This window comes from Chanodichthys erythropterus, chromosome 4, assembly GCF_024489055.1.
Source record: "Chanodichthys erythropterus isolate Z2021 chromosome 4, ASM2448905v1, whole genome shotgun sequence".
NCBI classification, from domain to species: domain Eukaryota; kingdom Metazoa; phylum Chordata; class Actinopteri; order Cypriniformes; family Xenocyprididae; genus Chanodichthys; species Chanodichthys erythropterus.
The window spans coordinates 18,316,916-18,340,716 of NC_090224.1; the positions used below are offsets into that span (position 1 = coordinate 18,316,916).

At 35.5% G+C, this 23,801-nt stretch overlaps 1 protein-coding gene across 4 annotated transcripts; it reads right to left on the reverse strand.

Moving 5' to 3' along the window:
- Nucleotides 1-1,813: 1,813 nt before the first annotated feature.
- gpcpd1 (glycerophosphocholine phosphodiesterase 1) lies at nt 1,814-18,910 on the reverse strand. 4 transcript variants are annotated; one of them, XM_067384355.1, is made up of 22 exons: nt 18,626-18,910; nt 17,889-17,976; nt 16,702-16,792; nt 16,514-16,598; nt 15,806-15,824; nt 14,887-14,918; nt 14,693-14,768; nt 13,401-13,442; nt 13,158-13,281; nt 10,842-11,076; nt 10,533-10,695; nt 10,079-10,208; nt 9,845-9,899; nt 9,656-9,748; nt 9,368-9,445; nt 9,222-9,261; nt 7,798-7,856; nt 7,449-7,514; nt 7,216-7,352; nt 6,880-7,015; nt 6,452-6,612; nt 1,814-2,910 (listed from the first exon to the last, which is right to left on the reverse strand). In XM_067384355.1, exons 2-22 carry the CDS (start codon nt 17,935-17,937, stop codon nt 2,730-2,732), a joined length of 2,052 nt encoding a protein of 683 aa, XP_067240456.1. In that variant the 5' UTR covers nt 17,938-17,976; nt 18,626-18,910; the 3' UTR covers nt 1,814-2,729. The 4 variants fall into 4 exon arrangements, with proteins under 4 accessions (XP_067240456.1, XP_067240457.1, XP_067240460.1 ...); XM_067384356.1 differs by lacking the exons at nt 14,887-14,918; nt 15,806-15,824; XM_067384359.1 differs by lacking the exon at nt 18,626-18,910 and having other exon boundaries at nt 14,887-16,598; nt 16,702-16,832.
- Between the last annotated feature and the right edge of the window lie 4,891 nt (nt 18,911-23,801).

The following is a 23,801-nucleotide window of genomic DNA, read 5'->3' on the forward strand; positions in this document are numbered from 1 at the left end:
GAGTGGTCCAAGGAAGGAGCAGTGGTGAACCGGCGACAGGGTCATGGGCAGAAAAGAGTCATTGATGCACGTGGGGAGCGAAGGCTGGCCTGTGTGGTCCGATCCAACAGACGAGCTTTAGCTCAAATTGCTCAAGAAGTTAATGCTGGTTCTGATAGAAAGGTGTCAGAATACACACAGTTTGTTGCGTATGGAGCTGCATAGCTGCAGACCAGTCAGGGTGCCCATGATGACCCCTGTCCACCCTCTGAAAGAGCCAACAGTGGACATGTGAGCATCAGAACTGGACCACGGAACAATGGAAGAAGGTGGCCTGATCTGATGAATCACGTTTTCTTTTACATCACATGGATGGTTGGATGCATATACTTACCTGGGGAACACACGGCACCAGGATGCGCTATGGGAAGAAGGCAGGCCGGTGGAGACAGTGTGATGATTTGGGCAATGTTCAGCTGGGAAACCTTGGGTCCTGCCATCCGTGTGGATGTTACTTTGACACGTACCACCTACTTAAGCATTGTTGCAGACCATGTACACCCTTTCATGGAAACGGTATTCCCTGGTGGCCTCTTTCAGCAGGATAATGCTCCTGCCACAAAGCAAAAATGGTTCAGGAATGGTTTGAGGAGCACAACAACGAGTTTGAGGTGTTGACTTGGCTTCCAAATTCCATCTCAATCCAAACAAGCATCTGTGGGATGTGTTGAACAAACAAGTCTGATCCATGGAGGCTCCACCTCGCAACTTACAGGACTTAAAGGATTTTCTGCTAACATCTTGGGGCCAGATACCACAGCACACCTTCAGGGGTCTAGTGGAGTCCATGACGAGTCAGGGCTGTTTGGCAGCAAAAGTGGGACCAACACAATAGTAGGAAGATGATCAAAATGTTATGCCTGATCAGTGTATGTTAGCATGCGAGTGATTATGATTGATTACTGTGTGTGTGTGTGTACTTGTTTAACCTACATTTCGAGGACCAAATTTCCCCACAGCAGTTAACCACAGAAGGAATGGATTAATAAACATACTAATGCTTATTTGAAAAGTTTTTCTGTGATTAATGGGACTAGTGTAGTGGGATAGAATAACAATTGGTACTGTATAAAAACCATTATGTCTATCCCCATGAAGACACTGAAACCTAACATGAATGTTTGTGTTTATGTTTCGGATCAGATGAATGCAGTTTTTGGGTTTTCTAGGTGATGGAATGTAAGTCAGGCTAACCAACACATTCCTTGTTCTCAAACAAGCTGTCCTGTCCCCCAGAAACCTGATAAAACACCAGCCTGCCCCTCTCCACGGGTTCCTCCTTACAAATCTATTTTTATAAAAAAAAAAAAAAAAAGTAGCCTAGGCCTATGTGTGCAATTTACATTGCAGAACAAATAAACCAAGTATTGTTATGCTTACCACATTTTTCCATAAATAATAATAAATGAGATTTCAAATCATATTTTGTCCACTGAACTAGGAAATATACACGGTTTTTATTTCAGAAATCGGGTCACCGTACTTTAACGTACAGATTCCATACACTCCATTTTATGTTTATTTAATTAATATTATTTTTTATTTTAATGATTATTATTAATTCTAATATGGTTAACTGGAAATTAATCATTGTTTTCCCTGTATAGTGCACTATAAGAAGTATCAGGCATTTTATAGCCTGAAGTTGTAGTGTACAATTTCATTCCTATCCTATATAGCGCACTACTTTCTACCCATAATGCAATAACGTACAACTAATGTATAACAATATTGGTGATATTGGGATCATCGTGAACAAAAGACACAGATTACATTCGTATTAAATGTTTATTCTGGCTCTCGGAGCATTGTTCTGTTCTGCGTTGGCATAGTGACATCCACCACAGTGAGTGTGGATTCATACAGCAAGTTGCTGGAGTCCAGTGTGGCACCGAACAGCAAACATGCATGATTTCACTGCCCTGTAGTGAGGAAGCAGTATGAATGCATGCTGGGAGACAAGACCACACTGACACTCCGCAGCACATACATCAGACAGGTTTACAAAGGCACATTCATTCAAATATACACCCATTTACAGTGAAGAGTTCATGTGAATTGCACAGCTGAATAAAAAGCTTAAATTTCGTTCCGCTGAAACCATCAATGTAAATCTGTGGATGGATATAGTAGTGATAACAATAATAGTATACATGTTCATGAGTGTAATTTTAAAGACAAAAGCCCTCAAAGTTTGTTTTTATAAGACAGGCCTCACTTTTAGCTAGTAAATAATGTTAAATAATAGCTATTCTGTAAAATAGCTATTTCTAGCTTTAAATAATTTTGAATTATGCATTTTTGTTGTTTGTGAAATTCTAATACTATTTTACAAAAATGTTCAATACTCATTCTGCAGATAAAGAATTCAATAAATACTAAATCTGAGGGTCTCGCCAAGATCCTCTCATACAACAGAATATTAAGAATTATAAAACAAATAGTTACCCATGATAAAATACACATTTTTTGCACCCAAATGTACAGCAAATTGGCTAAATACAGCAAACCTACTGCCTTTGTGGAAGCTAGCGTTGCCCTTAATATCATTCTTTTGACATGATTATACTCTAAAACATCTCAGACTCAAAGAAAGTTTGGCTTAATGACAGAGTGAATATGTGCGTTAATTCTGGTGTATTGTGGGAAGATTACAGGCATAGAGTGAAGGTAGACTGGGTGTATGGCTCTCAAGAGGAACTGAGGCCGGAATCCGACTCCCCATTGGTCTCCTGGGATTTTCCTGCACAAGGAATGGAGGAGCACGGAATGCTGTAGGTGGAGCAGGCACATGTTTGGATGACATCCTTGAGAGCAACCTGTTCCTCTACTTTGAAAATGTTTGACTGCTCAAGCTTGTCTTCGCAGATTCTGTGAATAAAATGAAAGAACAAATTATTATTTAATCTCTAGGTCAATCTGAGTGAGGGAATCAGACAAATAAAGGAGTGTCACCGAACAAGGAACAGGCTAAAAGGAAGTTTCATTAACAAAAAGTTTGAGGTGAAGGGGAGTGGATCATACAAAGGGCAAAAATGTGAGTAGCTGAATTATTTCTGTTGTTTTATGATAAGCATGTACACATGTTTGCCACAATCATCAAAACATCATGCCTTTAATTTCTGCAAAAGACCTTAGTAGACAGAATATTTAATTAGACATAAATGAAAATGAAGATGTAAGTGTTACAAGTACAGTCTGTGAAGTGAAACATTACAAATATGTATAAAATACAAAAATTTTTATGGAAAAAAACTTCAGAAAACATTGAAAATTATGACCTAGGGCAATGAGACATATTAAACAGACTGTGATTGTGGACACATTTTCATCCATATCAAATTCAAGTCAACTTGATAAAACAATTTCATTTCAAATCAGAATTTATCCAGGTCAAATGCAAGTAAAACAAAAAAAAAAAAACGAAATATATAATTAGCCAGCCAATAGCCGCATGGTCTGAGTGACATCAATGAAATTTGTTTCAAATAAACATGTATTTAATTTGATTAAAAGTTAAGAAGACCCATTATAATGTCTTCTTTGGCATCAAATGCGCTGATGAAATGTTCACATTAAGGCGGTGTGTACACAACATCAGTGTCAACTAAAAACGGAAAACTTTTTATGTTTTAGCTGTTCCTTTAGACGACAACTGCGTTTTGGGGGCATGAAAATGCAAACTTTTGAAAACGGATTCAAAGTGCACATTTTTGAAAACGATAGCGTTATCGTCTCCATGTAAACAACAAAAATGCCAATTTTTCGGTGATGTCATGTGTTTAGTGTCATCATCAACCACTGGCCTGGCATGCAAAATACAGCAATTTTTAGTCATTTTTGGAGATCCGTGTGAACGGGAATCATTTTGACAACGTTGTCGTCTGTACGTGAAACTTTTTTTTTCTTTCTTCATGTTGACTTTAAATATGGTGTCTGCCCTCACGAAGGTCAATAAATGCCACTATGAAATTTTAACAACATGATATTTCGGTGATTTCCATAGAACAACTTCAGTACTTTATAAATGACACACAAATATATGTGTATATTTATATTTTTTCTACCATGATGTTTCTACCATCATGATGTCAGATGATATATGTGTGTTTAAGAACATTATGCACACTGGTGGGCCCATTTCCGTTGTCTCCTGGAAGACTTATGTTTATGTTTCGCCATTACAAATGACATGTCAAAACGTGTTCTTTGGGCACCCAACTCTAATACTAATAATTATATAGAATATCTAACAGACAACATTTGAATATAGTTTGGTTTAAGAACTGGCACAGCAAATGCGTTCAGAGTGAGATCATTCATATGTAGATAAATGCAGCTTTTTCTTATCAAGATTCTCAGGCAAACTTGTTTGAGAGCACAAGCCATCCATACATTCATTCTTCAATGATTAAGTCATTGAGGTCCACGCAAGGGATTCATGCGCTGTTAACGTGGCTAGTACTAAAAAAAAATCCACAGTGGAAAAACAAAAAATGCACATCTGCACTGTAATTTGTCTAAAATGGGTTCTGGGTGGAAAACTAGGTCACTCATATAAAGAAGAAGTCTCTAATGCTCAGAATGATGTAACAGGAAGCTGAACCTTAACCCAGTGGCCAATAATTTCAATAAAAGCCACTTAAAAATCATAACTCTACAGTTTAACCGCCTCACATCATTGCTGTAAAACACAGTTATCTTAGTGCTAGTCAGTGAGCATGATCTGTCAGGCAGCAGGCAAATGCCAAAAAAAAAATAACAACTGGGAAGCAGAAGACATTACTGGTATCAGAGGAAGTTGAAGCATTGGGTTTTGGCACCAAGCATTCATGTATTCTGCAAAAAGAGGCAAATTACCATAAAATGATGTGAGAAATTTTCAAAAGGGGAAAGGAAAGATGTGGAAAGAGTCAATACTGCATATAAATATTTGGTTATCAAGGAAAAGTGGAGTCACACCACACAAAATACAGGTTAAAACTGTAATCTTTTGACTATTTGGTAGTAGTGGGCTATTATTGTGTGTCTACCTGGTATTCCTTACATTATGAGGACTAAATGTCCCCACATGGATTGTAATACCAGTGAATTTTGACCTTAAGGGAGACATTTTTTAGAATATTAATCATACTAAATGAAGTGTTTCGAAAATCTAAAAATGTAGTAAGTTTTCTCTGAAGGGGTTAGCTTTAGTGTAGATAGAATGTACAGTTTGTACAGTATAAAAATCATTACATCTATGGGAAGTCCCCATAAAAAATATTATATATATATATAAAATAAAAATACAAAAATATTGACTTAAAAATCTATTCGAAATTGCACTAATAATTAACATAAAGTATCTGACAAACTCATACAGGTTTGGAATGAACAGAGGCAAGTACATGATGACAGAATTTTCATTTTTGGTTGAACTATTCCTTTAAAATTCAATAAACAGGAACACAGTTTCTCTTAACAGCTCTTTAGGGGTTTTAATGCAGTGGAGAAGGAACAAAAATACAGAACGAATATCAGCTGAATAGTCAGAAACTGCAAAAAAACGGCAAACACAGCATGTTATGTAAAACGTCAACATCTGTCAGTGTTTGATGGAATTGCGTCCTGTAAAACCTAGCTGTTTTTAAAGGATACTTTTTTTTTTAAGTGTGTGTATACACATACAAACACACAATGATATTTACACAACAGTTGTGGAGATCTGATTAAAATTTATTTTTGTGGTGCACTGCATAAATTCAGAACATAATTGATTAGTTTATTAGTTTAACCTTTACCCATAATGAAACACAGCTTCACTTAGACATGTGCTGATATGCCCGGACCATCAGGGAACAGCCATAAACTGCTGCGTCATTTCCACAGAAATTCAGATACAGACTGACATGTGCATTGATGGTGTTGAAAGAGTCAACATGGCAGTCAAATTTACTATGACAACATGACCTCTTGGCTAATGCATTATGCATCTAGTTGATGATTTCTCTTTCAACAATGTCTCTACATTCTAGAAACCGTTTCTAAAATTAAATCCCCTATCACTCGTTACGTATTACCGTCACGGCTAGTTAGGACAAAAACTCTGAATAACATGTAAAAGATATCCTTTATCGCGTGTTGTGGCATGTCTGATTAGGACAGTGTTGTAAATGTTAGATTAAGATTATGATGACAATTTTCAACCTGCAGAATTAAACTGCTATTGCTAATGTACCTTGATGACGTTTATATGTAAATCACCTCTGATTATCTGATTTCACATGTGAATGAGTAACAATATAATATGCCAAATATTTGGACAGGAGAGGGAAAAGTACAAGTAAACATAGTTCATTAACATTCTCAGCCGTATTAAATACTGCTGTTGAATTAGCATGGAAAGAACCAATGACAAATCATAGCCCACCTGTCATATATGAGGCCATCAATGCCCTGGTCCCTCAGCTTCATCCTGTTCTCATGGTCGTTGTTATAGTCGCCCCAGCAGAAGACCACTAGTCCTTTGGACTGAGCCTCTCTGATGAAGTCCATGTTCCTCAAGAGCTCATCAGTGTGGGCGCTGATTCCCTGTGAGTGCATACAAAAGCAAGCTGTTTAGCCTTTGTGACGAAATTTGACATTGCACCAATTTAAAGAAAACAAAACAGCCATTTTCCTCTTGCAGTTTAGACAAAACATGATTAGATCTCTTTTACTTCATAGTTTTAGAAAGTTTGTGATTACACAGTTTTATTATGCTGCCAAAACTGGGCGTCTCTCCATGCTATTTCAAAACTATGTTCTGAAGTATCAACAGCTGTGCTATTACACCATCGGGGCATCGGGTTCTCTCACCAGTATGTTCTCACTCTGAGCAAAGCTCATGGCGATCTTAGTGCTCTGACAGCGGATATCCATGAGTTCAGGGTAGAGGTCTGTCACTCCTTGGGTCAGAAATAGGATAGGGTATTTGTTCTGTTTTTGTCTCACCCTGAGGAAGAGAACACAAATAATTGCAACCTAAATACAACATGCAATCAAGATTGACTGAAGATTTTTACTGTTAGTTCATATTAGTTAATGCATTAACTAATGTTAACAAATGAGAGCTTATTATATAGTGTTACTGTCAAAAATATTCATTATCCTAAAGACTATCATTAGAATATGCACGTGAACTAGGCCTCGTACATTGTGCAAACATCAGGATCAAAGCATGAGAAGATTATCCTTCTCTTGCCGGCATTCTGCAGCACGCATGTGAGGATGATGTCCAAGAACTGATTCATGTTGAAGTAGGTGGAGAGTTTTGCATCCCAGGAGCCATCCTGTTTGGAGGAAACAGATACAGTGAGGGCATTTTTTTTTTCTTTTCATTAACACAGAGAACAAACATCACACATATCGCTTGGGGCAACACACACCTTAAACTGACAGATCCACTTCAGCTCAATGTTGAATCCCACATGATCTGGAACAGACTGGAATATCTGCAACATAATGTCAAAATGTCAAAAAATGTCAAAAATTCTAAAATCTTAAGTGAAGTGACTTGTGGCCAAGTATGGTGACCCATACTCAGAATTTGTGATCTGCATTTAACCCATCCAAGTACACACACACAGCAGTGAACACACACACCGTGAACACACACCCGGAGCAGTGGGCAGCCATAAAATTTTTTGGTTGATTTAAAAAAAAATAAAATAATAATAATAATAATAATATATATATATATATATATATATATAAGAAAATAAAATGCTGTCCCACCTGTGAAAGGGAAGGGAAAGGCTGGTGCTCATATATATATTCCTCTTCATCCTGCAAGTCTAGACAAAGCAACACCACAAAAGCAATAATCTTCATCTATTCAACAGTTAACTGTTTATTTAGCTCAATACAGCTCAACAGAGGCCTGGCTTCGGCAAGTATTTTTATAGCTATAAGCACTAAAAATAATACAATTAAAACACTGATTTACAGCAAAGACTGTGTGCTTATTATCCTAAGTATTACAAATGACTTAAAAGCCAAGGTTTTTTCTTCATTATCAGAAAACACTTATACTGTCTTTTATGCATTACCACATCCTATATCAACTAATGATAAGTGAAATAGGGATAAAACACTGCTTAACAGTCTTAGGGCCCTATTTTAACGATCTGAAACGCAAGTGTCAAAGCGCGAAGCGCAAGTAACTTTGTGGGCGGGTCTCGGCGCTGTTGCTATTTTCCCGGCGGGATAAATGGCTTTTGCGCCCGGCGCAAATCTAAAATGGGTTGGTCTGAAGTAGCTTCATTATTCATAGGTGTGGTTTGGGCGTAACGTGAAATAAACCAATCAGAGCGTCATCCAACATTCCCTTTAAAAGCAGGTGCGCAAGTTCCATTATGGATTGCTATTATTATGGCGTATTTACCAGGTGCACGCCAGGAGCGGTTCACAGCCGAGGAGACTGATGTTCTTGTAAGAGCAGTGAAAGACAGAGAAGTTGTGTTGTATGGGGATGGGAGAAACCCACCCAAAATAGCGTCGGTTAAACAGGTTTTTTCACATCTTCGTGGCACACCACAATGATTTCCGACATCTCATGTGTTCATATTTTTTTAGTGTAACAATTTATGATTTGCAAAAATAACTGTTGCATCTGTGTAGATTACATGAGCAAAGTGTATGCGCGTTGTGCACGCTATACATTATGGTCAAGCATGCGCCCTTAAAATAGCATAATGAACAACGCGCAACGCGCCACTGACTTTAGACTAGGTTTTTTCTGGTCAGTGGCGCAATTGTTTAATGGAATTGTTTGCGTCGGAACACGCCTCCTTTTTTGCGCTGAACCGCCCAGGGAGCGCAAGTTCATTCACTAGTTTAGCGACGTGCTTCTGTGGAGGGAAAAGCGTGCTTTGCGCGGGTGCAAAATAGGAATGACACATGCGTCGGTGTACAAAGTCAATTGCGCTGGGTGCAAGATAGGGCCCTTAGAGTTCATGAAAGATCTGTCTTGAAAGATTTATATGTTATATAAAAATGTCTTTCACGATGCAGATTTTGAATTTGATTTTAACTTCTGGAACCTGACTGTTATATAATGAACAGTTATCATATATATGTTATCATATAATGATCAGTTATTATATATGATAACTGCTCATACTGCACTTTTGTTACATGAATTAATGGGGCAATTGTACCTTTGTGGTCATTAACTTCCATGGCAGTTGTATGGGCCAGCTAAGAAAGACAAACACATTTATACTCATCAATATCAGTATGGAGATAATTGCATTACCTTATTGCATTGTTCATATAAGGTAAAAGAACCTGAAATAAGTGTTACTTTTAAAAGCTGAAGTTGATCAAACGTAAGATCCTTGACGGGAACTTCGAACAACACCATTGAATTCTTGTCATTTTTCTATAAAAGGACACAAAAATGTAAAAGGGTGAAGATAGATCTTTCTTTTTTATTATGTTTTGCAAGTCTGAATTAAAAAGGTTTAAGTAGGAAGTCTTCTGTCAGTTCAGTCAAAACAAAAGCTGTACTGATGGACACAATGTGAGTCGTTCAAATTATACTAGCAAATTCTCACTGCACAGACTAATGTGAGCCAAATGCAACTGTTACCTTTTTAGAAGAAATACAGCAGGTGAGGTCGTGGTACACGATTGGAACTAAATCTTTAGACAAATGAACATCAAACTCTACGTAAGCAGCTCCCTGTGGTGAAAACACAACAGATATGATTTAGTCTTTTATATCATATAACAAAACTTCATGCATTTTGGTATAATTGCATTCTTTATTGAAACTCACATGGTTGGCTGCACTTAGAAATGAGGCAATTGTGTTTTCCCTGATCTTGTGATGCCTGAAATAAAAGAGCAACATATTTCTTTCTGTTAAAATGTGCTTTTTGATACTTCGTTTATGCAGCAAATTTATGTGCGCTTATTATGCTTTCCTGATGCCTCGTGGGCCTATCCATATCCATAATATCCATAAGCGGACAGGCTCTTGTAGCAGATCAACCACACTTTTGCTACTCACTTGGCAGCATGTGTGCTCCCTGCTCCCCGGTGTCCAACATCCAAAGGGCTCCTTTTCTTCCAGTATTTGGTGAAAGACTGACTCATGTCACACTGAAGGCCTTGGATAGGACGTGTCACCAGGTAATCCACTGAAATTGCATTAAGAATAAAAGGATTTACTTAATGTATTAACTTCAGTGAAGTGAACAGTTAATGGTTAAGCTTCAGCACATCAATAAATGAAAGGCATATAATCACATTATCTAGCTACTAAGCAACAATTCAAACAGGGCAAATCTCGCCAACATGACTATATTTACATAGTCTGTGACATGTTTACAGAGGCAAATGTTGTGTACAAGCAGCAAAAGAACAGGTCCCATCATGGGCAACAGGAATGTACATTAGTTTTATGTTATAAAACAAATAAGACCAGACAAAATAACATCAGTGCATTGTGGTACAGATTATACCTCGGACTTTTCCAATAGTATGTCTGGCATTTCGGCTCATGATGGGCAGGGTGACTACACCCAAATCTTTCCCGCTCTCCACAAAAGAGGATGACAAGAGGCATGCGGTGCCTACATGGCCTGGATGAGCATCACCCTGAACCACAGGTTCACTCAAGTCCTCCTAAACCACAAAGAGATGATAGAATAGTCCTGAGTCACCAAGAGGATCCATGCAAAATTAATGTAAATCATTTACAAAATACTTTGTGACACAGTTGTGGTCATAATATTTATATGAAGCAACACCGAAGGCTATTGTTCACGCACCTCGAAGAACTCAAAGGTGAGCTCTAGGTTGTCAGGGTCCATGGTGTGAATGGTGTATTCTGTCCACTTGGTGGGTTCCAGAGCGTATCCACATTCTGGCTGGGAATGACGAGACTTATATCCGCCATCACTGATCATACTGATCTCCAGCGTAGTGGTCATCTTATGCCATGATGAAGGGCTTTCTTCTTCTTCGTCTTCTTCTTCTTCAATACCTTCCAGCATCAGCTTCAATCTAAAACAGCCATTAATTAGGCAGATTGTATTTTTTTTTTATATGTTCTCAAAAAGTGAAATAAGGCATCAAAACCGTGCAATGTAAAGTGAAAAAGACAAATTAATGTTTAGTATTTGTTCTAGAAAGAAGTACACTCTTCGAATTGTAAAAATAAGTTATCTGCTTGTAACATAGTACATCCCTACTACGGTTGCAAAGGGGCGGAAAGTTTCCGGTAAATTTCCGAAAACTTTCCATGGGAACTTAACCTGGGGAAGTTTGGAAATATTCCAATTTGGAAACTTAACAGGAATTTAAGGGAATTAATTGAAAATTTTGGTAAATTTATACAGATTTATAATATTTATATAAAATGTATTATATAAAAACAAATATAAACATTTTTTTTTTTGGTCATAACATGAAATAACAGTTATTTATTTTTCACATTCAATTAATTCTAATTTAGTAAATATGTAAATTAAATATATTTGTATTGCAGCAATTATGTGTTATTTATTTCAGTGTCACATGATCCTTCAGAAATCAGTCTAATTTTGCTGATTTGATACTTATTTGTTATAATCATTGTTGGAAACAGTTGTGTGTTAGCATGTTAGAATGAAATCTGAAGGATCATGTGACACTCAAGACTGGAGAAATTCAGCTTTGATCACAGAAAAAAATGATTTTTTTGTATATCAATTATTATACCATTATTTTAAATTGTAGTTATGTTTCACAATATTTAATTTTTTTCTGTATTTTTGATCAAATGCGCATGTAAAGGTGCGTTCACGCGGCCTCGTTATTCCTGTAGTTACGAGATTCTAGCTTGTAAAAAGCGTTTACGTCCTCGTAGAGCTCGTAATTACAGCTTGTAAGCTGGGAGTTTTTTGAAAGCTCCCAGATGTACCACGTGGCCGCTGTACCACCTGACCACTGTAGATTGATTTATTAGGTGTTGATAATGGTGCCATGGAAACGCATAATTCCCAGTCCAAGGACCAAAAGGACGTGAACAGCTCTGAATATAACTTCACGTGTTGTCATTTCAAGATTCCAGGAAAATACGAGGTGACGTGAATGCAGCTTTATGGACTGGGGGAATGCACAGTGCATGCAGGGGGTGTGGCCTCAATAAAGTAGTCTGCTGTGTGATGAATGTGCAGGGTAAAAATTAAACTAAAATTGCATTAAATATGGTTGTTTTAACCAAAATTATGCTGCAAGATGTTTTTTTCAACTACATTTAAGTACCCTGTTATAGGCTAACCTGCAACTTTGCAAATTCCCTGTTTATTCCCATTATTTCCCATATATTCCTGTTAATTCCCAAATATTCTTGTTAATTCTCATGGAAAGTTTCCATCTTTGAAAATTCACGGAATTTTGCAACCCTAATCCCTACATTAATTTTCTGATATTTAAAGAAATCTATTTGACTATAGTCAATTCTATATCATGTAAGTGACTCTAACAGAATTAATAAGAAATTATAAATAAGACTTTTATAAATAAATTTGACTGACTGACCTCGAGATAAGCTTTTTAAGACTATGTTCACACTGTCTAAATCTGATTATTTGTGCATCCAATTGGAATCTGATCTAAATGATTGACTGTCCAGTATTGCAACTGTTCTGATCTGATTTGTGTGTCCCATGGCTTTCTTTTGTTTTTTTCCAAAATATCTGCATTTTCTTTCCATAGCAATGATATTGCGTTGGTATGCCAAAAACAACATGGACGGGTTTGCATTGTTCACAATGACAATATTTAGCAGCAGCGCTGGACTACTAATGAAGCAGAGACAGAAATTGAGGCTGACAACAACACAACCTTGTTTTCTGCAACAATGTCTGATGAGTTTTACGATTTAAGTGGCATATAAAAGTGTTATATATATGCAAAAAACCTGTGAAATCGGTTCAGACTGTTTTGAATAGGATTTCAAACCACATGTGATTTTTTGCCATTCACACTTGCTGAATATGATCGGATTCCAATTGGATATGCGCAAAAATCGAATTTGGACTGACAGTCTGAATAAGGTTTAAGAGTTAAATGTGTGTTCTGTTATCTGTGAAGGCTGTTACCTGAAGCGTGACTTCTTAAATTTTTTCTTAGTAATAGATACTGGAGGTTTCACGGAGTAATGAAGCCTGAGACGAATTTCTGTCTGGCACGTCAACCAGCCAGAGTCCACACACTCAACACCATCTGCAGATCAAACAAATTTTATTTGCCTGTTAAAACAAGATGATATGAAAGAATGTTTTGAATTCGAGGTGAAGTTGCATTCAAACGTGCGTTTATGTAATTTCAATTTTCAAACTTACTATGGACTCCAAATTGTCCATCGTCAATCACAAGCTCTGGTTCTGCAAGAAACAAACAAAAATTAATATGGAATGTTAACCACTCATGCTACAAAAGACAGAGTCACCAGTACAGAGCAAACAGTGCTGACATTCATATTCTGGTTTATTTCTTAAACAATCTAAATGTAAAGATAAAACAAGTCTTCAGTTTGCTCTGTACAGGATGGAGATCTACACATTTGTAGCCAGTATATTCTATACAAGCAAAACTGGGCATGTTAGAATTTAAGAGGAACACTAGAGATAGTAATGAAAGGATTATTATTTGGTTAAATGTATTTTAATAAAAGCTAAATAATAATAATAACAACCTAAATGCATAATTTAACATAAGTGTTACCATGCAAGCAAATTGTTTTTGGGGCAACACAAGCACAAAGAAATGCTGACATCTGGAGCAAACAGTTACATCATTAAAATTATGAAGCCTGCCTAGCAAAAACTAAAAACAAACATAAAAAAAGTATAATGCCCTTAAAAAAATGTAAATTGTTAAATGCATGTATTAAATGTGTGTCGTTGCACGCAAATAAAAAAAGTGTTAAATGCATGTGTGTTTCAAAAACAGATTTTTAACAATTTTTAGTGTAAAAATCACCTCAAAATAATGAATGTTATTGTTCAAATGTTTTTTCAGAGTTTAAAAATGTAAAGTGGCTAAATTAGGGGAGGGCAACAAAAGCAAAAAAAGCATTGCTTGTAAACCCAGGAATGCGTCGGCGGAAACAGCTGTTCGTGTAAGATGGGTAATAGCCCACTAGATGTTTTGGTTTCTAATAACTGATCCATAAGGTTCCCTTAAGTGGCTTTTACATCTGTCCATGACAAATAACACTGAAATCAACATTAAAGACAACATGAAATAAAAAGAAATGCATTATTTTCTTTAGAACATGCATCAATGATTCATGCACAACAAGACCAGGTTATTAGGGTTATTTACTTTCTGAATAAATGTCGCTGGTTTTATTGTGCATGATTCATTTATGCATGGTCTAAAAGAAAATAATGTGGGCAGGGAAAAATAATATTAACCAACAAAAATAATGGCCACTTTATGTTGCAGTAATGTTCTGAGATATAAAATCACATTACTTCCCACATTGACTTGAAAATATGGGAAATGTGTTGTGAATGTTTCATGTTGTCTTTAAAAAGCTGAAGTCAGAATGTATTGAGTATGTAGTAAGCATGAAGGACAGAGTCTACGATTTCATTAGACATATGTGCACTATTCTGGGATCAGATACCTGAGGGACTCAATGAGCGTGGCATCTGATGGGTCTCCCATCTACTGACTATGACTTGACATGGCCCACCTGCATTCTGTAATTCCAAATGGGGGTTAAGATTATGGACAGATTTTGGAAAAACAAATTCCACTTTGGCCATTCAAACCAAAGTTTCACTCCCGAACAAAAAAAAAAAAAAGAGGCATATTCACCACTTTCTGCCAGCCAGCCAGTTGGTTGACATCTGAAAGGTGGACCAATTAGTCACAAAAAACACATTGTCATTTTTCACAGTGTTTAACTAGAGATCTCCAGGTTATTTATATGTAAAAAAAAAAAAACTTTGAAAATCCCTGTTCTTACCATTTAGCTTAAAAATGTTATTTAATGAGATTATTTTTCTCTAATAGTTTGCTGATATGCTTAACTATGAGAAAATGGTTCTAAATTCTTAATTCTTGTTGAAAATAATTCTGCTTCTTAATTTTTAAAAGAATTTTTCTGTCTGTGAGATAGCAGTTGACGTGTAAATATTATGTATGAGGGACACAGCATGTTAGGAGGGGTTTGCAGGAAACCTGCAGTCACTGTTCCAGAAACTTCATTCTCCAGGAAAAAAAACAACAACAAACTTCCCAGAACAGAGTCAAGTTCAGCAAAAAGAGATTAACAGCTGTGATGAGAAAGACCTGGAAACCCCACACACACACTCGCACAGAAGGATTTCAGACTCTTGTCTTGACTACGTAAATTCGTAAAAAATTACATTTAAATACTTAAGCACCCTAAGAATTAAAAATGAATAAAAGAAAGCCCTTGAGGACTGTTTGTAAAAGACATAAATAGGGCTTTCACGATTCCTCAATTAAATCCGAGTACTCGATTTAAAAAAATCCAAAATCCATTTAAAACATAATGTACATAAGTTAATTGTTTATATTATGCATATTATATTACGTATTTTAACAGTGTTTTTCTATAAAACCATATGATTACCTGCATTTGATACTTTATTCGAACCAAATATTATCCCATATGCGAAAGAACTCTCTAACAACAATCTGCAGTCATACACGTATTATAAAACAGTTGTATATAATCATGAATATCACAAATAATATCAGTACATACCACATAGATTATGATGAGTCTTTAAGAAAGATAAAAAAAAGATGTTATAAACAACAGAGATGCACCGATACTAAATTTCTAGACTGATAGCTGATTATTCAGTGATATCTGCTGATACCGATAGTTTGAGGGCTCTGCCTTTTAAACCTTCTTTTAAATTAATGATAATTTCATTATAATTAATAATTAATGAATAATTATATTTTTAATTATTATATTTTGAAAGAAATGCAAATAAAAAATGGATTATGAATGAAATATATTCTCTCCATTTCATCAACTTGTTTCAGTTATAATATAATTAATTTTAACACACATTAACTAGATTTTGAACATTAAATTAATATTTCTTAACTTTCTGATGTTATAAATTCATATAATTACTATTAATATGGAACATCAAACTGGTTTCTTTAGCATTTTCTTTACACAAAGCCCAAATGCAGAGCATTTTTCTGCCATCTTTTGATTGACAGAATATATTGGCCCTGACTATCGGCTGTTTTTAACAGCGTGATTTTATCTTTTATCAGCCTATACTGCTTATTGGCTGATATATCAGTGCATCTCTAATAAACAAGAACATCTATAAATAAATAAAGCAGAGACTGCTTTTTAAAGGTGTTGGGAAATCAGTTCACTATTGGACCTTTAAAGATTCATTTATGTCTTATATCATGTTTGTTTACTAGGACATGAAAATCTCACCTTAGATTCCAAAATGAATCCCTTGAAATAGCGATATCTAGTTTCACTCCCTCTAGGAAGCTGAATGGTAGTTCTCCACAGGGTGCTGTGGTGAGACCAAACAAGCACGCAAAACACAAGACAAACATGTGTCAAGGGTAACTGTGATTGTGCTGAAAGGAAAACATAAGATGGCACTGGACATGTACCCATCCTCCTCCGCTGGCTGTAAGGTCACGGCTTTTTGATGGCACCAGCTGCCCAGGGTTTCACAACTGCCAACCACTGCTATTACCTCACCTGATTCAGAAGAGAGACAAAATAGTTAATTTTTTCTCTCCTGAGAAAAAATTAACAAAACATTATTATTAACAAAACATTTCTATATTACTATCATATCAATGGATTTTGTAATAACTTTCTTTAATGATGCATATTATTAAACACCTATTTACTTTAATAAATATAAATTTATCAACATATAATGGATGTCTAATTCACTGAAAAAGGAAATCATGTTCAAACTAAAACACTGCATTTATCGATAATTTACTTACATTATGCATTAATGTAAATGTAGTAAAAAGGTTACTAATCAATCTTAAAGTTAATATTCACTAACATAAGTACATTTAATATTAACTAAACATTACTTTGTTATTCTCACAATTTATTAGATTTTAATTGGTACTGCTTTATAAATGCTTTATAATAACACTGGGCAGCTTGTTGTATTCCTCATTTGAAAGTCGCTTTGGATAAATGAAAATGAATAAATGTAAATGTAAAATGTAATACATTTCATTATTACCAATGACACATTATTACATGATATAATTATTTAAATCACATCAAGAAGTGTACTTAAATAGTTACAACCATAAAAACACTGTAAAACTGGCTAGTTAAAAATAAATTATGCAAACTGAATGCTTTCAAAATCCTAAGAGATTTAAAAGTCTAAGTACAAAAGACTAGGAATTGCATGTTTTCCTATGTGGGAATACTCGTGTCATTAAGTTCAAACTCGTATCTGATTAAAGTATCATGTCGTAACTTATGTTTGCCTTTAATCTAAATTATCTCAAACAAAACAAAACTTTATAGCATTTGCTATATAAAGGATATTATGACTAGACTCATGTTCAGAAACTGAGCAAACTCTAAAGATCCCAAAGTCAAACTTGCATAAATTTAATTAGACCATGATTGTTTTTATTAATAAAATATTTTGAGATTACAGTGATTACCTTTAACTTAATCACATCTTGTTAGTGGCTAAAAGAAATGATTATGTTATTTTATTCGACAGTTGAACTACTGATTGACAATATAATTCTTTTTATTAAAAGTTGTACAATGTGTTATACTCTTTTATATAATTTTTTTCTCTTACCCAGTGCTGTGGTCCCTCTCACTGTCAGAGTCACACTAGTGCTGTCCATGACTGACACACGTGCAGATGGAGAAGAGAATGAAGAGACCTGAAACACATGGAAAGAAACATCTGTTTCAAACAATCTGTTTTCCAATGCAAAACAAACCAAAGCCACATTAAGAGCATCAGCTGATCTGGATTTGCTCTGTTCCAATACCTTAGTTCTTTAAGATTCCATTTTATTATAAATGTATTATATATATATATATATATATATATATATATATATATATATATATATATATATATATATAACGGCCCTTGGTGGCAATATTAGAGAGGGAAAACTAATATTGTGTTAGATTTATGAATGTAAAAACGGTCTTTAAGAGTTAAGCGACCGGTTCAACCACAATACGATGAAATTTAAACCGCTTGAGTTGGAGGAAGCAAAATCAACACGGTCTGAACCGGCTGCAGCCGGTTACTGTCAGTGACAACAACACCCGGTATCCGAGAATGGTGCTCAAACATAGTAAGCTACCTACCTAGACAACATTGTTACGTTCAAACGCGACTATAGATCCCTAAAATGCTACATAGATTCGAGCCCAGGGAGTTTTTGAGACGCATTCAGTGTTTACTGTGCAAAAACGTGTAACAGTTATACATTGCGCAAAACGAAATGTATAGCGTACATTCAGTGTTGAGTCCGGCGGATACTGTAATTAAAAACATGATAAACTTGCAATTACCTGAGTTTAAAGATAAACATCCATCCTTTTGTGCAGAGGTACCGGGAAACGTTAATCGCGCGCTGACGTGCCCATGTTTACATGCACGCGGATCTGAAAGCCCGGTAATGCGACACCGTTAACTGTACACCATTTTCTAAAACAAATTGATCGAGGTATCAGAGTTAAAACTATTATGTCTCTCAATTATTCGAGTATGTGTACTTGCTGAAACCAAACATGCGATTTACAGGTTAAAATAGCGTTGAGAATGTGACTTTGATATAGGAAATAAAAATGAGGGAGGACTTGAAGTGGACAGCTTGGCCCCGCCTATTTGCGTTTTCTGAGCGCATATGATTGGAGGAAGAAGTGATTGGCGTCTGACGGGTCTTCCTCCCTGACGCTTATGGGTGGAGTTTCATCGACACAAGATATGCTTACGATGCAATTAAATATAATTAGGCCTAGTGTAATACAGTAAATTAACAGTAATACAGTAAAATGAAGTTTTGAAGTATTTTTTATATTGAGAATATACTTTCTGTAGCCTACATTTTGTGCATTATCTACCTTATTAAAAATGTTTAATGTCTACTTTATCATTTTCTTTCTGTTTTGCACTCTGCAAAAATCAGTTCACAGCCATCCAATTACATAATCATTAAACTTGGAAACTTCATAACGTCTATCAGTCTGAACAGAAGTCAGAGGTCTTCTTAACATGAACGTTTTTCCATATTGAGACTAGTCAATTAATTTTATGGCTGGTGAGCAGATTAAGTTAACATAGGCCTATTGGAAGAAACAAGGCAAGTAATGTTTATAATTAAAATGTAATAGAATATACATGCTAAATCGAAAAGGTTAGAAAGGACAGATGAACATTTGCTGTAAAATGAGAACAGAGACATTGATTTTTCTTGTGACTCTTCTTTCATTTGAACCGGTTGCATAATGAGGTGTCTGGACATGACAGAACACAACTCTGTGTTGCATAACAGAGGTCAGTCAGGCACACACGTGTTTAAGAAAAAGTTAAGGGGAAAAGTGATAGAGAGAGTAAGAAAGTTCAGAACAGCATGACCCGGATTCATGCAATACAAAGATAAACCATATCTTTAGTCATAAATTAGTTTTGCTTAGTCCTTGATTTCTTTATGATGGATGTTTGCTGCCTCCAGTAGCTCTTCCTGTTGTCTGTGTGAGCCATTGAAGGGTAAAATACAATTGGTCTTTTGAAATGAAGGCTATTGCTCCCAGAATGGTGAATGCTGGCTATTTGGCAGTGCTTAGCACAACTGAATGGATGAGACTGCAGGATTATAAATATTTAATGAGTCAGTCTCTTTCTCTCTATTTACCTCATTTCACCCTCCCACTTTCCTGTGAATAAAATAATAGAGAGATAATAAATAAGGTGTGTGCCTAGAACAGCTTTTAGATGGGGAATTAGTACAGTGTCAATTCCACCCCCCAAACCCATACAAAAAAATAATTATAATGAAGCTTTTCAGGATGCAATTAGTTTTTTCATGCGTTTTTTTCTTGCTTGTATTTTCAGAAAAGAAGAGGAAGCGAGAACACTGGACAACTTCTCATTGGCTGATTTGGTTGTGGGTTGGTGTAATAAAGAATGCTGAATTTTGCCCTTCCAACATTTCAACACTTCAGGAAAGCCCTGAAGAATGCTGGGAAATGTGATTAAGGGTTTTTCTAAATAAGCCTTTTCATACAAAACAAAGAAACATTCACAAAACTTTGTTCATTAAGAACTTGAGACATGTATTTTTGGCCTCTATTCCAATAGTCATAAATAAATACATCTAAATACATTATTAAATGTTTCCCTCTCTTTAAATCTGAACTATAATATTAATATGATTATTTTTTGTTTCCGTGCATGTCTTTATTATAGTTTAAGTATTTATTCTTTTTCAAAATGTAATTTTTTTTTTAAATATTTTTTTCAATTTTAATGCAGTGCAAGATCTGTTTCTTATTTGAGTAATTATGGGAAATTCAGTTGCAAGTAGGTAAATATGGTAGGTATATATACATTTTATTTAAGAAAAATAATTCAAAAGGGGTCATGAAGACACTGACGACTGGAGTATTGCTGCTGAAAATTCTGCTTTTACATCACAGGAATAAATTACATTATAAAATATATTCAAATAGAAAACAATTATTTTAAATTGTAATAATATTTTAGAATATTACCATTTTTACTGTATTTTGTATTAAATAAATGCAGCCTTGGTGAGCATAAGAGACTTATTTCAAAAACATGTATTGCCTAACCATCCAGCTCTGCATAAACAATATTCCTGTAATATTTACAGATTTCAAAAATGGTGGCTGTGGTTTTTGTATAATGAAAAACTTAAAATCAGAGACGTGAAAGATTTCAGATTGTGCTTCCAAAGTGGAAGGCACAGCGCAACCTAGTGGCATTATAGGTATATTGCATGAACACATGTACTACATACACTGCAGTTTACACAGTTTTCTTAGAGATGATCAGTGCCATGACGAAGAGTCATGGTTTGTTGCTTTCAAACAGAAGTATCTCTAATTTATTCAGTTTTCAGTTGAGTTTTATAGCAGTTTGAACAGATACTGTGATGATAAGTTCAAGGCTGAAGTCAAATCAGCCTTCATTTGAAGCCATCCCAAGAAGGGCTGAAAACTCTTGAATTTTACATGAAGAAGTGTTTAATCTTCCACATATGAGGAAATCCTGTTAGAAGACTACTAGTTTAAAAAGTTGTTGTTTCTTCACTGTATGTTATGGATATGGAAGCTTGTTTCCGTCATGGAATAATAATAATAAAAAAAAAGTACACTCTAAAAAATGCTGGGTTGTTTCAACCCAAGTTTGGGTCAAAAATGGACAAACCCAACCGTTGGGTTAAATTTTTAAATGCATTTTTTAACCCAACGGTTGGGTTTGTCCATATTTGACCCAAATTTGGGTTGAAACAACCCAGCATTTTTTAGAGTGTAGGCTAAGAATTGCGAGAAAAAATTAAAAGATAATTAAAACTTTTTCTCACAATTCTGACTTTTTTCTCAGAATTGTGTGATACAAACTCGTGATTGCGAGAAATAAAGTCAGACATTTATGCGTTTATATATCGCAATAGACCCTTCGAAAGACCCGCCCCCTTAATTACTGTTCCTTTGTCCAACAAGCCAAGGCACTGTCACGCCACACAGAATTAAAAATACATCGCGGAGCAAAGAGGACACTGACAACATGTCGACAGACAAGACAGAGCAGGATATGTCCCAGCTTTCAAATTGTGTATTTTTTTAAAGAAATTCGAACAATGAAAAACATTTTGTGGCTCTTGTGACAGATCGCTGTAGTGCCTCAGCTTAAGCAGCTCGTGAACCGATCATCTCTTCACTAGTTTATTTATAGCATCAAATAAACATGAATGAACATCAGAAGGAATGTTGTTTAAAATGCGGAAAGACGTCAGTACACACCATTTTTCAAGTTCAAGTCCACCGAGGTTAATCTTCGAACTCCTGACTGCTTTGTCGGACAAAAAGGTGGATTCGGTGTTATGACTGGTTAGATCGCTTGTCAATCAAACTCCTAGCGAAGGGTCAATTCTGACTTTATGTTTCACAATTGCTTTTCGCTATTGCGAGTTTATATCTCACAATTCTGACATTACAACTAGCAATGGCGAGTTTATATCTTGCGGTTTTGAGAAAAAGTCAGAATTGCAGGATGTAACCTCGAAATTGCCAGAAAAAAGTAAGAATTGTGAGATTAAAAAAAGATGAACCGATGAAAGGATCTTGCTATTGACCCAACCCGATCTCACGGCAATTCCTACGTATTTTACGAGGTGACTTCACTTGAACAGATTTGTAAGTTTTTTGCTAAATTGTACATATTTTACAAGTTGCCAAATTCGTATGAATTCTTACAAATGACCTACCTCTAACCCTGCCCCTAAACCTACCCGTCATTGGGGTTTAGACAAAACGTACAAATTAGCCACCTAATAAAATACGTACAAATTGGTCGTAAGATAGCGTTGATAGACCCAGTTCAGGTTAGACGCCATATTGAATTTAACACAGGTGAAAACGAATCTGTGAGGGATAGACTACAGTCTTTACAATGTCGCACACTGTAAAAAGGTCCTAGATCACGTAATTTTCACAACTTTTTTTATACCTACACAAAAATTTGGAATGATATTCCACATCACATAAGAAAATTCCATCCATCACATGTTTCAAAAAGGCATACAAACTCTTTCTTCTAAACAGTTACACTTACTGTACTCACTGATCGTTTATTTATTGTCCTACCTCTGTTTGCATCGTTTGTATTGTTGTTTTTAGTCATTTGTATTTGTTTAGCCTGTGCTAATGTTTTGTATAAGTGTTTTTTTGACCTTGTGTTGTAAATTGTGTTTTATGTTTTATGTTCTGCAGAACAGGAACCTGCTGGAAACCAGTTTTTAAACTGAGTCAGGCCCATTTATATTGTACCTTAATGTTACTTTTTACCCTTTCCTGTATAATAAATGAAATGAAATGAACTCACAACTTTCAAAACTGTTTTATGGATTTTTTTCTGCTGAAAGTTTTTCGGAAAGACGTTTTGTCAGCTGAAAATGGGTACGTAGTTTAACAACAGAACAATCAATTAAAAGTACTGTATTTCTATCCCTCATAGCCTTGTTTTCATTCCTTTGAAAAATGAAATATGGCGCTACCCTGTTTAAGGTCAATTAAAGCACTTCTCCAAGTGCACTACTTTGCAAATTAAACATCTCCAAAACTGCACATCTCCACTGGGTCAAAGAGTTTTATTGTTGTTGTTTTGTTTTTGCCCTCTCAGTTAAATGCAAAAAAAAAAAAAAAAAAGTTAAATTAATTACTTTAGGCCCCTTAATCAAACTCTTAATTTGTATTGTTCCAGCAGATGGACTGCCATGAATAATGTCATCATCAATCAAAGACAGAGGCGCTGCCAGTGTGAACAACAGAATAAGGGTTTTAATGTAGATCAGATGCCATTATAATGGATCTGACATCACTCAGAGGCCATTTGCACTTCAGGGCTGCATGCGGGTTGCTTCATTTGCATATTAGACGCTAGACATTGATGACAAGCCTTTATATGTGACCTTCACATTTCAATTATTTTGAGTGGGGCAAA

Bases quoted from the DNA above. Each gene is read 5' to 3' on its own strand.
- gpcpd1 (XM_067384355.1), bottom strand. From the start codon at position 17,937: ATGGACAGCACTAGTGTGACTCTGACAGTGAGAGGGACCACAGCACTG. The intron at 16,599-16,701 runs GTACATGTCCAG...GTCTCACCACAG, and splicing joins CAGCCAGCGGAGGAGGATGG to CACCCTGTGGAGAACTACCA. The intron at 9,900-10,078 runs GTGAGTAGCAAA...CTTTTATTTCAG, and splicing joins GGGAGCACACATGCTGCCAA to GCATCACAAGATCAGGGAAA.